This window comes from Bubalus bubalis, chromosome 1 (genome assembly GCF_019923935.1).
Source record: "Bubalus bubalis isolate 160015118507 breed Murrah chromosome 1, NDDB_SH_1, whole genome shotgun sequence".
Classification (NCBI taxonomy): domain Eukaryota; kingdom Metazoa; phylum Chordata; class Mammalia; order Artiodactyla; family Bovidae; genus Bubalus; species Bubalus bubalis.
Window position 1 is genome coordinate 129,417,501 of NC_059157.1, and position 15,313 is coordinate 129,432,813.

The 15,313-nt window shown below is 37.2% G+C and overlaps 1 protein-coding gene across 5 annotated transcripts in view; it reads left to right on the forward strand.

The window, feature by feature from the left end:
- MCCC1 (methylcrotonyl-CoA carboxylase subunit 1) overlaps positions 1-15,313 on the forward strand; it is a 60,205-nt gene that overhangs the window by 18,534 nt on the left and 26,358 nt on the right. For 4 of the 5 annotated variants that reach the window (XM_025287711.3, XM_025287707.3, XM_044944325.2 and 1 more), the window contains 6 exons: positions 4,759-4,880; positions 5,321-5,468; positions 5,557-5,678; positions 9,477-9,588; positions 12,648-12,729; positions 14,455-14,582. In XM_025287711.3, the coding sequence (XP_025143496.2) occupies positions 4,759-4,880; positions 5,321-5,468; positions 5,557-5,678; positions 9,477-9,588; positions 12,648-12,729; positions 14,455-14,582 (714 nt within the window). The remainder of the gene's footprint in view (positions 1-4,758; positions 4,881-5,320; positions 5,469-5,556; positions 5,679-9,476; positions 9,589-12,647; positions 12,730-14,454; positions 14,583-15,313) is intronic. The other variant, XM_025287718.3, reaches the window with a different exon arrangement.

A 15,313-nucleotide genomic window follows, 5' to 3' on the forward strand; every position in this document is an offset into this window, starting at 1 on the left:
ACTAATTTACATTCCCACCAACAGTGCAGAAGTATCCCCTTTTGTCCGTATCCTTACCAGTATTTATTATTTCTGTTCTTTTTGATGGTAGCTCTCTGACAGTTGTGATGCGATATCTCATTGTAGTTTTGATTTGCAGTTCCCTGTTGATTAGTGATGTTGAGCATCTTTTCATGTGCCTGTTGGCCGTTTGCATTTCCTTTTTGGAGAAATGTCCATTGGGTTCTTCTGCCCATTTTTTAATCAGGTTGTTTGTTTTTTTGATGTTGAATTGTATGAATTGTTTATATGTTGCATGTTAATCCCTTATCAGACATATCATTTGCAAACATTTTCTCCCATTCAGTAGATTGTGTTTTAGTTTTGGCAATGGTTTCTTTTGCTGACCAAAAGCTTTTAAGTTTAATGTGGTTCCTTTTGTTTATTTTTGCTTTTATTTCCTTTTCTTTAGGAGACTGATCAAAAAAATATATATTGCTGCAATTTATGTCAAAGTGTGTTCTGCCTGTGTTTTCCTCTAGGAGTTTTATAATATCTGGTCTTACATTTAGGTCTTTAATCCATTTTGAGTTTATCTTTGTATATAATGTTAGACAATGTTCTAATTTTATTCTTTTACATGTGGTTGTATATGTACCACTTATTGAGAGTGGTCTTTTAATAATAAAGAGACTGTCTTTTCTCCATTGTATATTTTTGCCTCTTTGGTTGTAGATTGAACATAGGTATGTGGATTTTTTATTTTCCTGGGCTCTATCCTGTTCCATTGATGTATGTGTATTTTTATACCAGTACCATACTGCTTTGACTACTATAGCTTTGTAGTGTAGTCTGAAGTCAGAGAGTGTGGTTCCTCTAGCTCTGTTCTTAAAATTGTTTTGGCTATTTGAAGTCTTTTGTGTTTCCATGTAGAATTCTAAATGTGGCCATTTTGACATAGGCATTTTTATAGACACTAGAGTAAAATTTACTCATGAGCTAAATTTCTGGTAATTTGTTCTGTGACATGGCTGTATTGAGAGAATCTAGAAGATATAATGGTAAGCATGCTCATTAGACTGGTCCTCTTAGTTGTCTCAGGTCTTCTGTGGCTGGGAAAGAGGTAGTAGTAATAAGCTCTGGCTGAAGATTAGAATCACTGAGGAGCCTTTTAAAGAAAATGTTGATGGTAGTACCTTGGGCGGGACCTAAAATTACCTGGAAGAGAGCTTTCTGCCCTCTGATGGAATGTTGATGATTATTTTTTTCTTGAACTGAGTGTTTATGAAAACTATGTTTAAAAAAGCTGCATACTTACAATGTGCATTTTTTTGTAAAGGGACTTCCCTTGTGGCTCAGCTGGTAAAGAATCCGCCTGCAATGTAGGAGACCTAGGTTTGATCCCTGGGTTGGGAAGATCCCCTGGAGAAGGGACAAGCTACCCACCCTAGTATTCTGGCCTGGAGAATTCCATGGACTGTATAGTCCATGGGGTTGCAAAGAGTCAGACACGACTGAGTGACTTACTTACTTTTTTGTAAGTATATTATTATTTAGTGAAAAGCTTTTGCCAGGCCTCACCCATACCCTTGGTTACCTGGATTAGCTCCTAAACACTAATGTTTTGTGAAAGTGCTCCAGTTTCTTTTAATGTGCCACCAGGAATAAATAACTTTATTAGAGACATTTCAAAATCATACACACACAAAAAAAGAATTTGAGGATTATGAATTGTCTGCTCCACCGTGGAAAGCAGACACATCTCAATTTTGCTGAAGACAGAGCCAATAATAACAACAACAACTTTATATCTATGCATATGCTTGAACAAGCACAGCGCAGAATAGACACTAACTGTAAACATGGAAGGAATTATTTTGGCAGAGATTTAAGGGTAGGATGTGATACCAGTTTTCTGTCTTTTGTGTTAAAGGTGTCTTATTACCAAAGGATGAACAGTCTAAAAAGACTTGCAATTCTGTGTCCACCAGGGTGAATCTGCAGCTAAACGCATGCCTGATGGCTAGGAAATTAGCCCACTGGTAGTGGTAGCATTGTTAGATTTCCTTTTTAATCCATTCAAATGCTCGAGGATACTGTGGTTTGTATATCTTAGTGTTCACCCTAAAAGAAATTAGTTAAATTCCTTGAGGCCATTCCCATAATGTGTTTGAACATTATTGTTTGCAAAGAGACAGCTGCTTTTCTTCTTAGTTACGAAGAGAGAGTATTTATCTAGTTAATCAGGGTTCTGTTGAATTAAGTAGGTAGTTCCAAAAGAAGGGAGGCTAGCAGCAAACACTGAAAATGAAATTAAGGAAGCAATTGTATTTGCAGTAACATCAATGAAAATCAAATACTTAGTAAAAAAGTTTAAGACCTATCTACTGAAAACTATGAAACATTTCTGAGAAAAATTAAAGACCTATACATGCATGTTTATAGTAGCATTAATCATAACAGCCAAAAACTGAGAAAAATCCAAATTAATAAAAAACAAAATGTGTGGGCTTCCCTGGTAGCTCAGTGGTAAAGAATCTACCTGCCAATATAGGAGACACAGGTTCAATCCCTGGTCAAGAAGATCCCACATGCTGGGAAGCAGCTACGCCTGTGTTCCAGAGCCTGGCAGCCGAAACAACTGAGCACGTGGCCACGACTACTGAAGTCCATGTGCCTAGAGCCTGTGCTCCACAACAAGAGAAGCCACTGCAGTGAGAATCTGTGCACCGCAACTAGAGAGCAGCCCCTGCTCACCATGAGAGGCAAGCCCAGGCAGCAGCGAAGACTCAGTGCAGCCAAAAATTAAATAAATAAAAATAAATACAATTATTTTTTAAAATGTGATATAGCCATATAGTCTGTAAACAAAAGTGGTATATATATCTATGTTATGGCATGCATCAGTACTCTTTCTTTTTGCTGGTGAACCACAGGAAATTATAGTAAGTTTAAGCCAGACATATAAAATTGTGGACTATATGGTTCCATTATATGAGTCTTCTAAAAGAGGTAAAATTATATAGAAAGAAAGCAAGTCAGTGGTTGCCTGGTTCTGTGAGCAAGGATTCATCATTTACGCACATGGGCATATAGGAATTCTGGTAGAAGCGTCCTAAAGCTGGGGTATAGTCACAATCCAGTTACAGCACAGTTATATAAATGTGCTTGATTCATCAGACTGTCAATGGGTGAATGTTTCATATTGTAAATTCTGCCTTTAAAAAAGCTGTTGAAAAATCAGATAGGACTGGCATGTAGACCTGTTTTACTTGGCCTAACATAAATAATATTTGACATTTCATATAAAATGACTAAAATTGAACTTTGGTTTAAAAGGAACAAAACTCTGAGCTGACATCAAAATGTGATTATTTGTATTCAGTATCTAGCATATTGCTATGTGCTGTTACTAAGATGTGGGTTTTTCTGGTCACAGGAGTTTCCCAGACGTCTAAAGCTTACCCCTTTTATTTTGAAAGGTTCTTTGGACTGTTTTGAAATAGGGTTGGATAAGCCTTTTTCTTTTCACATTCTCTTGGTTATAATTATACGTACTTAATTATTATTTTAAAAGGACAGAAATGCCCTCAGGACTATTGAAGTTGGAGAGTTGCCTTACTCCTTGCTAAACCACATAAGCCTGTTCCACTTTTTACTCTCCTCTCTTTCGTCCCTTTTCACTCTCAGCAGGTTTCTCTTAGAAATCTTGCTGTCATTCAGTTACTGATTTTCCTCTTCTGTGGGATAAGACAGTCAAGTAAATTTCTTAAAACTGAGTAAGTTGCAAGCGAGGTTAAAATCTAAGAGGGTCCTTTTTCACTGAAGTATATACAGACTTTAATACTGTTTGACTATATGACTTTTTGTTTGATTCTTAGCTTTTTTTCTGGAAAGGCAGCATCAGCAGATAGTGACCTGAAGCTAAATGAGTTAGTATTGTGTAAGGGTGCTCTTTGCAACTTTTGGGCACACGGTTTCAGTTCTAGGCCAGCTTTGTAGAGAGAGCAAACTGCCACCCACCTGCCTTACCACCCTGAAGTTCTTTACTCCTAACTGCAAATATTCCTTGACATTTCATATATACCTGAAAGAATTTAAAGCAGGATGCTTGTATACTAACATTCATAGCAGCATTATTCACAGAAACCAAAAGGTGAAAGCAGTCCGCATGTCTATCAACAGATGCATGGATGAACAAAATGTAGACTATAACTGCAATGGACCATTATGCAGCCATGAAAAGGAATGATATTCTAATACTTGAAAATAGCATGCTAAATAAAATAAGCCAGAGACAAACAGACAAATATTGTTTGATTCCCTTTTATCAGGTACAGAAAAGATGGAAAATAAAATAGAGGTTATCAGGGAATGGGAAATTATTATTTAGTGGGTATAGAATTTGGGGGTTGATGAATGATGGTGATGGTTGCACAACATTGTGAGCATAATTAATGCCACTGAACTATACACTGAAAGTGGTTAAAATGGTAAATTTGATATATTACCACAATAAAAAGAAATATTGGTTTTTCTGTTTCAGGTAAGGCTTCAGAACTTTAGTATGAAAATTCAATTGTAAGTCAAATATGCTTCAATTAAAAAATATATTAGAAAAATAAAGTTCAGATGTCTCTTTGGAAACATATTCTGATAGAGACCATATGTACCTATCAACAGCGTAGGGAGAGGCCTCCCCAGAGGGAGATGCCTTCACCCGTATCACAGTCTGCCAGGGGAGCGCTAAAAGCTTATCTATTCATTTCTCCCTTCTAGGCTATCCATCCAGGATATGGCTTTCTCTCAGAAAACGTGGAATTTGCCGAACTGTGTAAGCAAGAAGGAATTATTTTTGTAGGTCCTCCTTCATCAGCAATTAGAGACATGGGTATAAAGAGGTATGAGTTTATATCTTTTAAATACGGCCATAAGAAGGTTAATTGAAATGGTTTATTTTACCTACAATAGACCTAGGTAATAGGTTAATATATCTTTATGTCATCATAGGCATAGCTTATGTATATGCCACTACAATGCATTACAGAAAATATTCAAGTATCAAGTATAATAATTTGTGTTGGTAATCAATATGTTGATCAGTTTTTTGGGATTAAAAAACAGGATGGAATGAACTACCATATGAAAACTGGATTGAGAAAACTAGTAGATATTTTAACAATTGTATTAATATTAGTTGTCTCAGACTATAGTCCTTTCTTTCCTATGGAGTGTTTTCTTTTTAAAGTTCCATTGTATTTTATAGACTCGGCAGTATTTGTGTTTTTCTTGTATGAAATAATTCATAGCTTTGGGGCATATTGATTTTTTTGTTCTAAAGCACATCCAAATCCATCATGGCTGCTGCTGGAGTGCCTGTCGTGGAGGGTTATCACGGGGAGGACCAGTCAGACCAATGCCTGAAAGAGCACGCTAGGACAATCGGTTACCCCGTCATGATTAAAGCCGTCCGTGGCGGAGGAGGAAAAGTAAGGTTGTGCATGCTTGTATTTTCTGTTTTGGACTAGTCTAAGTTGTTTTACTTATGCTGTAGACATAACTATCTTTCCATCTTAGGGTATGAGGATCGTTAGATCTGAAAAAGAATTTCAAGAGCAGTTAGAATCAGCACGGAGGGAAGCTAAGAAGTCTTTCAATGATGATGCCATGCTGATTGAGAAGTTTGTGGACATACCAAGGTAGCTTCAGCTCTTTTATTCTGACTCAAATTTTAAAATTAAGTTAGAAATGCAAGCCCATTATGTAAAATAGAAAGTTCCAAGAGTACGTGAGTACATTAAGTTCCTCAGTCCCACTCGACCTATATTAAGGTATGCATTCCTCCAGGCATTTTCTACATGAATAGAAACATTTATACATAGACACACAGAATACAAGATACATACAGAAGAACAGTAAACAGAACCTTAGTAATATATGCTAGTATTATATGGTAGACATCTTTCTTTGTCAGTAAATATAGATATACCTCATTATTTTTATTGGATGTTTATTGGTTCCATGATAAAGATGTGGCATTAATTCATTCATTGCATTTCTTGTTGATGGAATTTAGTCTTTTCAAAGTAAAATTCTTGTAAGAAGTTAAGCTTTATATTACAGAACTATGTAAGCATCATCTGAGATGTTCAGAAAATGGAAATAGTTACCCAACTTGAATTGTAATTATAAGTGATATGTTAACAAATAATCCTAATAACTTACCCTTATTTTGCACTTAACCGTGTGCCAGAGTTTAAGTATTTTACATATACTAAGTAGTAATCTAAGTATACTTCTAAGACTCTTTGCAACCCTGTGGACTGTAGCCTGCCAGGCTCCTCTGTCCATGGGGATTCTCCAGGCAAGAATACTGGAGTGGGTTGCCATTCCCTTTTCCAGAGGATCTTCCCAAGCCAGGGTTCAAACCCGGGTCTCCTGCATTGCAGGCGGATCCTTTACCACTGAGCCACCAGGGAAACAAGTAGTAATCTTGCTGTCCTTCCATTTGTAATCTAATCCCTGCAACAGTCCCATTAGGCAGGCCCTGTTCTCTTTTTTTCAGGTGAATATACTGAGCAGCAGAGTGGTCAGCTGAATTGCCTGAGGTCTCCCAATTAGGAATTGGTGAAGCTGAGATTTGAACCCAGGCCATTCGACTCTGGAATTCACACTCCCAGTGACCACACTAAATTGCTTCTCTGGGCACCACTATAGCAAATACCATGTGCATTTCTAATTTATTTTATTAGAAATTTTATTTTCATGTGTATTGCTTAAAATAAGATACTGATTGTAAAAGCTTCTTGTTTCATAGATTTTGTGTTAAATATACACACACACACATATACAAACCTGTAAGTCAAAAGTGACTTTATCAAGAATAATTCATTTTGTAACAATAACCAGAGAGAGATTTACCTTGAAGATGATGAGCTAAAGCTTCAGTCCCTTCTCTTGTATGGACATCTTTGAAGATTCTGTACCTATTTTTTGTACTTTTCTTAAAGTAGGCTCCCAAATTGTTTTTGTTTAAAGCCTTACAAAATTTAGAATTGTCCCAGACCATGGCACAGTAAATTATATTCATTTAGAATGTGACAGTTTAAAAAAAGTCAGTCTCAAAATATTTTCTTCATGATAGGCATCAGGAAAAGTAATATGAATACATTACAAACTTGAAAAATACAAGAGATGGAAAACAAAATCATTATAAGTATTAGCATTTCTACATATTTGTCTTCTGTATTTTCTAGTAATAACATTTCAATATCATGATAATCAAACTATTTTGTATTCTGCTAAATAATTATCTGTTGAATTAAGGGAGGGCCAGAAGAATGTGGTGCCAATAACTGAGAAAAGTAGAAATCAAAATGTATTATATATCTGATTAGAACTATTGAGCTTTTATTTGAAAGGTTGGGATAGGTAACAGTCTTCAAAGTGTACTATTTTATCTAAAAACAAAATCAGACTCCTTTCTCACTTTGTATTCAGTATATATTCTAGATGGATTAAAAGTGTAAATAGGAAAATAAAAACTTTAGAACTCTTAGAAAATATCAAGGCATTCCTACTAGAAACCAGCTACATCGTGTATCTAGCCAGACCCCGGCAATGCCTGCATTGGAGTGACTGGGATTTGATGCACTTCCTGGTTCTCAGACACAGTGCTCCAGAATCTCTGCGTTAGATAAAACAACACAGAAAACGATCATCAGAAAAAGGGAAGTAACAAGAGTGATTTGACAACTGTAGGAATCCTAACAGAACACAGATCCTCAGAGGGAAGAGCCAAGGGAAAATGTTTCCAATTTCTGAGAAGTCAGAAAAGAGCTGTTCTGTGCTCGTGGTGTGGCCTCAAGTGTTCCTTTCAGAACTTGGAGTTCCTGCTCTAGTGTCTCCTTTCCTGGGACAGCTAAAGGATAAGGGGGAGTCAGTGGATGTGGTAAAGTCAGGGACTTGGATCTCTATAAGAAAGGAAGAATACTAGGGGGAAAATAGAATCTCTTGGGCTTTTGATTCTTAATTGATCTCACAGATGAGTTTATTCAAAATAAGGATAGCAAGAATGAGTTTGGTGTTGGTAGCTTACGAATAAATAAAAACAGGAAAGATCAAGGAGGCAAATCCAAAAGGAAGAAATCAGCTCCTATTATTTTGTCAAGAGAATATGTTGGACAAATTGGGACATTTTTAAATAGAACATTCAGTAGAAGTGATACATCAAGAAAAAAAATATCTTCCAAGTGGTTTAATGAAGTGTTTCATGAGGTGAACAAAAAGGAACACAAATGAGCCATTGTGCTGAAATAGGACATCGTAAGACTTCCTGGATTTTTAAAAAATTTCTTGTATGTTTGATACTTTTTATTCTAAAAACTCAACCGAGGGCTTCCCTGGTGGCTCAGTGGTAAAGAATTCAATTGCCAGTACAGGAGACGCAAGTTTGATCCTTGAATCAGGAAGATCCCCTGGAGTAGGAAATGCGTACCCACTCCAGTATTCTTGCCTGGGAAATCTCATGGACAGAAGAGCTTGGCAGGCTGGAAGAGAGTGAGACACAATTTAGCAACTAAATAATGAAAATTCAACTGAAAAATAATTTCTGTATTACAGTGGTGAATGTGTGAGATGAACTACAGTGTGAACGTATCAAAATGAATCTCCTGGGAAGGATGCTTTCATGTTCACCAAATGGTCTGGGTTACCCTTCTTTTTTTTAAATGTTAGGTGCATTTACTCTTAATATGATTTCTGATAATTATACTGTGTTACACTCAACATTCAGAGAAGGTGATGGCACCCCACTCCAGTACTCTTCTTGCCTGGAAAATCCCATGGATGGAGGAGCCTGGTAGGCTGCAGTCCATGGGGTCGCTGAGAGTTGGACACGACTGAGCGACTTCCCTTTCACTTTTCACTTTCCTGCATTGGAGAAGGAAATGGCAACCCACTCCAGTGTTCTTGCCTGGAGAATCCCAGGGACGGGGGAGCCTGGTGGGCTGCCGTCTACAGGGTCGAGCAGAGTTGGGCACGGCTGAAGCGACTTAGCAGCAGCAGCAACACTCAACATTAAAGTGCCTTTTTTTGTTTTTTGATTTAATATTAATATGTTCTAAAAAACTAATGATCCATGTAAATTTATTCCCTAACCTTTCTATGGATAAGCCTTTGTAATTTTCAGTCTGCCTTAGTTTAAAATCTGACTATAAGAGTTGCTTTTTAAAAATCCTCCAATCATTAAAAAAAATGTTGTCACTGACTTTTTGAGAATACATGACATGCGGCTATAATTTGTAATTTTGATATAGTCAGATTTATCAGTCTTTCCCTTGTCAGCTTGTATTTGCTACTTGCTCCTACTGTGAGGTCATAGATATGGTCTCCAGTGTTTTCTGAGTTTTCTTATTTCTCACTCATTCCATGTATATAATTTTTTTTCTTGAATGTTTAACCTACAAATGGAGACTTTTCATTGGGTTTTTAAATAGGCATGTAGAAGTGCAGGTGTTTGGTGACCACCATGGCAATGCCGTGTACTTGTTTGAAAGAGACTGTAGTGTACAGAGAAGACATCAGAAGATCATTGAAGAGGCCCCAGGGGTAAGGATCTTGTAAAGAAATTTGTCAGCTTTTCTATATTGTAAACCCCAGACTTTCATGTCAGAAGTCTGTGAAGCTAGTGTCTCCCCCAAAGTGCTGCTGAACAGCCACTCTCCAGTAGTAGTAATCCGATTTCACTGTGGTGCTGGGGGTGAGGAGCAGGTTGGTGTTCAGAGGGCACACTAGGACTTGGATCCTTCTGGATAGTGTCTAGAAAAGCTGCTCTGATCCACTTTGGACCTGACTTACAGTGAACAACTACTGTTTCCATGCAGATTTTAAATTGTAATTAACTAGCATGTTTGACAGAGAAGGCAATGGCACCCCACTCCAGTACTCTTGCCTGGAAAACCCCATGGACGGAGGAGCCTGGTAGGCTGCAGTCCATGAGGTCCCTAAGAGTCGGACACCACTGAGCAACTTCACTTTGACTTTTCACTTTCATGCATTGGAGAAGAAAATGGCAACCCATTCCAGTGTTCTTGCCTGGAGAATCCCAGGGACGGGGGAGCCTGGTGGGCTGCCGTCTGTGGGGTTGCACAGAGTCGGACATGACTGAAGCAACTTAGCAGCAGCAGCAGCATGTTTGAGGTCTTGTTAATTGAATGTATTCTCTCTGAAGAAGACTCCTTAACTGCTACTTCAGATGTTCCTAAATACACTAATGGTATTCCCAACTTTAAGGTTTTATTGTATAGGAGAGCTATTTGCTCTTATTTGGCAACTTTGCCCCTTTAGAATTGTTTACATCTCTTTAAGACCACCTCTTGATTGGCTCAGCTTGTTTTCTGGGTCATGGCCTACTCCTAGAATTACCTATTTTGGGATTTACATTCCTTTGCAACCTGCTACTGCTATAGGCCTCTTTTGTGTCCAAAGTTATATATGAGTTTTTTAAAATATGTATTTCTAAAAGATCATGGATCTAAAGTTTCTGGTTAATCAGTTTGTTATTCTCATACTATATTCAGACTTTAATTTCTGTTGCAGAATATATTATACTGTTTCAAGTTGTTGTTCAGTCACTAAGTCATGTCTGACTCTTTGAGACCCTATGAATTGCTGCACACCAGGCTTCCCTGTCCTTTACTATCTTCCAGAGTTTGCTCAAACTCATGTCCTTTTGAGTTGGTGATGCCATCCAACCACCTCATCCTCTATCATCTCCTTCTCCTCTGGCCTTTAATCTTTCCCATCATCGGGGTCTTTTCCAGTGAGTCCACTCTTTGTATCAGGTGGCTGAAGTATTGGAGCTTCAGCATCAGTCCTTCCAATGAATATTCAGTGTTGGTTTCCTTTAGGATTGACTGGTTTGATCTTCTTGCAGTCCAAGGGACTCTCAAGAGTCTTCTCCAGCATCACAATTTGAAAGCATCAATTCTTTGGCACTTAGCCTTCTTTATGGTCCAAATTTCACATCCTTACATGACTACTAGAAAAACCATAGTTTTGGCTATATGGACCTTTGTCAGCCAAGTAACATCTCTGCTTTTTAATATGCTAAGTTTGTCCTTTCCTTCCAAGGAGCAAGCATCTTTTAATTTCATGGCTGCAGTCACCGTCTGCAGTGATTTTAGAGCCCCCCAAAATAAGATCTGTCATGGCTTCCACTGTTCCCCTTTTATTTGCCATGAAGTGATGGGACTTGATGCCATGATCTTAGTTTTTTGAATGTTGAATTTTAAGTCAGCTTTTTCACTATCCTCTTTCACCCTTATCAAAAGGCTCTTTAGTTCTTCTTCATTTTCTGCTGTTAGAGTGATATCATCTGCAAGTCTGAGATTGTTAATAATTCTCCTGATAATCTTGATTCCAGTTTGTGATTCATCCAGCCTGGCATTTCACACAATGTAGTCTGCATATAAATTAAGTAAACAGGGTGACAATATACAGCCTTGATGTACTCCTTTCCCAATTTGGAACCAGTCTGTTGTTCCATGTCTGGTTCTAACTGTTGCTTCTTGACCTTCATACGCATTGCTCAGGAGGCAGGTAAGGTGGTCTGGTATTCCCATCTGTTGAAGAATTTTCCACAGTTTGTTGTGATCCATACAGTCAAAGGCTTTAGAGTAATCAATGAAGCAGAAATAGATGTTTTTCTGGAATTCTCTTGCTTTTTCTATTACTCAATGAATGTTGGCAATTTGATCTCTGGTTCCTCTACCTTTTCTAAATCCAACTTGTAAATCTGGAAGTTCTCAGTTCACGTACTGCTGAAGCCTAGCTGAAGGATTTTGAGCATAACATTATTAGCATGTGAAATGAGCACAACTGTCTGAAGTAAATGTCAACAATTTCAATAAATGCTTATTTTCAAGCAGTGATTGCATAAATAAAAATCTGTTGAGCACCACTGAACAATGTTAAAAAGTTTTGCCTACTTTTGATATACATTTCTCTTTATGAACCTTTTTTTTTTTTTTTTTTTTGGCTGTGCCATGCAGAATCTCAGTTCCCCAACCAGGGATTGAACCCATACCTCCTGAAGTGGAAGTGCAGAGTCTTAACCACTGACTACCAGGGAAGTCCTTGAACATTTCTTATTAACTTGCAATCTCAAGGTTTACCTGTATTCCAAAGTAATTTGGGGGCATATGACCCATATTGTTTTATTTATCTTGAAACAAAAAGAGATTGTTCAAAGTTTTAGTATTGATACAAGTAATTTTAAGTGAACACATGGTCATGAAGTTTGTTTTGGTGAATTCCCTGGTGGTCTAGTAGTTAGGACTTTGTACTTTCACTTCCATGGGCCCAGGTTCTATCTCTGGTCAGAGAGCTAAGATCGCACAAGCCAAAAAGTGCAGCCAAAAAGAAAAGATGGTTATTTTGTAGGTACTAAGTAGTATCTGCAATTCATAGAAATTACTAATAGAATACTTTGGTATACAGACAGTTGAACTGTGGTATAAGACAGTATTTCATGATGAAATAGATATTTATCCTTATTTTCTCTTTAATGTAGTATTTGAAACATAAAAATGTAACATTGAATCTTAATGGAAACCTCTAGTAGAACAAAGCACTAATGGAAATTTATTTCAAATATTTTTTCATAGCCTGGTATTAAACCTGAAGTAAGAAAAAAGCTCGGAGAAGCTGCAGTCAGAGCTGCTAAAGCTGTAAATTATGTTGGTGCAGGTATGTTAAGATTTGCTTCTAATAGAGGGGGAGGAAAAATTATTTGTGTTTTGAAAGGCAAATGAAATATATAGTTTTTAAATCACTGACTTTCAAACTTTTGACTATATCCACATTAAGAAATACATTTTACATTTGGATCCAGTATGTGAACGTAAATGTTGGTTTATATACATGTATATTTGGGGGAAAAATCATTTAAACAGTACTTAGCCTAATTATATGTAATGCTATCTGATATTTTCTACCCTATTTTAAAATAAAATCATTAAAATGAAATTTTTGCATTTTTTAAAATTAGTAAACTTTAGTTTTTTTTTAGAGCAGTTTTAGGTTCAGAGAAAAATTGAGCAGCAAGTTCAGAGAGTTCCCATCCCCCTGTCCCCCTACACACACAGCCTCCTCCTCTAGCAATATCCTGTACCAGAACAGTGCTTTTGTTACAACTGATGATCCTGCGTATACACATCTTTATCACCCAGGGCCCATAGTTTACAGTTTGGGTTCACTCTTGATGTACATTCTTTGACTTTGGAGAAATAGATAATGACTTGCATACCACATTTATCCACCACTGTAGCATCTTACAGAATAGTTTCAGTGCCCTAAATAGACTCTTCAGTCTTCCCTGTCTCCAGTCCCTGACAATCACTGATTGTTTTATTGCCTCCATAGTTTTGTCTTTTCCAGAATGAATCATATAGTACATAGCCTTTCCACATTGTTCAGATTGGCTTCTTTCACTTAGTAATATATATTTAAGTTTCCTCCATATGTTTTCATGGCTTGATAGCTCATTTCTGAATTATAAATAAAGCTACTATAAACAGCTATGTACAGGGTTTTGTGTGGACATAGTTTCAGTTCATCTGGGCAAATACTAAGAAGTATGATTGCTAGATCACAGGGTAAGAGTATGTTTGATTTTGTAAGAAACTACCAAACTGTTCAAAAGTGGCTGTGCCATGTTGCATTTATACCAGCTTGTGTGAGAGTGTCTTGTCCTGCATCCTTACCAGCATTTGGTGGTGTCAGTGTTCCAGGTTATGGCCATTCTGATAGGTGTGTATCTCAGTGTTTTAATTTGCATTTCCCTGATAACGTATGTGACAAGTTGGGAAGAACTGACATTTTGATAATGTTGAGTCTTCCTACCCATGAACATTTCTCCATTTATTTAGTTCTTCTCAATAAATGTTTTAAATGTTTAAAATAATAAAACAAAGGAAAATTTCTATTAAAAAAAAAAGAAGACATTAACATAATGTTTAGTTACTGAGTAATCTCCTGGTGGGTCACTAGAAGGAGGACTTTTTTAAAGACACTTCCAAAGCCCACAGTCAAGAAAAAAAAAATGTTGTGTTTTTCTCCACGAAGTTAGAGTGAGATGGGATGTCAGAGTGTGAGGTTTCTAGGGACTTGGTGCACAGAAGCAGTAATGGTCCAGTCATGTTCTCACTGCTATGACAGCTGAGACTGATTCATAACTTGGGCTTGCCATTTGCTCAAACCCCAAATATACTTTTCTATTGTTAAATTTCATGTGGCTCCCTAGTTTTGAGAATCATTTGCTGCTGGAAAATGTGAGATGTTTTCTTCATGAAAAGCAAACTGTTTACCATTCAGTGAAGGTAGGCATAAAACTTGATATGATCTTTTGTGAAAGATTTTGATTCCTATTGACTAAATGCTGTTGAAATGTGACCACTGTATTTTATATTTTAGGAACCGTGGAGTTTATCATGGACTCAAAACACAATTTCTACTTTATGGAGATGAATACAAGGCTGCAAGTGGAACATCCTGTCACCGAGATGATCACAGGAACTGACTTGGTGGAATGGCAACTTAGGGTGGGAGTATTTTTTCTGTTAAAGATCAGTGTTGAGAATATGTTCCCTTCTGGACTCTTAAAAGAAGGTGTCACTTTGGATAAGGATTCAATTCTTTGTGGTTGTCATGAGTAAAGGAAAATGGGAAGTTAATGGTGACGTTACATTTGATGCACTTTATGGACTCATATTTGTAATCTGTCACTTACCATCTTTCCCCCTTAGACCTGGGGCAGCCAACAGGTAAGCTGCTGTCACTGAGGCTTGCTTGTGACCACATTGTCTCAACGCAAAGCCTTGTCTTCTACCCGAGGCCACATTATTCAGGACCAGGCTGTCATTAGAGTTTAGAGGCAGGATAGATGCTTGCCAAGGTGAACTAAGCTAAGGAAGAATTGAGAATGAAGAGCTAAAGGAACAGTTCAGATTTACAGAGTGGTCTCTGCAAGTTCTGACACACTATTGATGGGCCATAAAGGGATGAATGTGGCCATTTAGAATAAATGTCTAAAAAATGTCAAAGCACTTTGACATTGCTATGACACATCTACTGTATTCTGCTCAACTATTACATCTACGGCTTCTACTCACAGGCCTAAATCAGAGTTTTACAAAGCTTATTGCTTCAAATATTAATGATAATAACTTACACTGTTTTGTTCTCTTTATTAAAAACAGTAGATTTTTACAGTCTATTTTTTAATATAATAATGTTTTTAAGTAGTATGAATGTTCTTAATCTCTGTAGAATT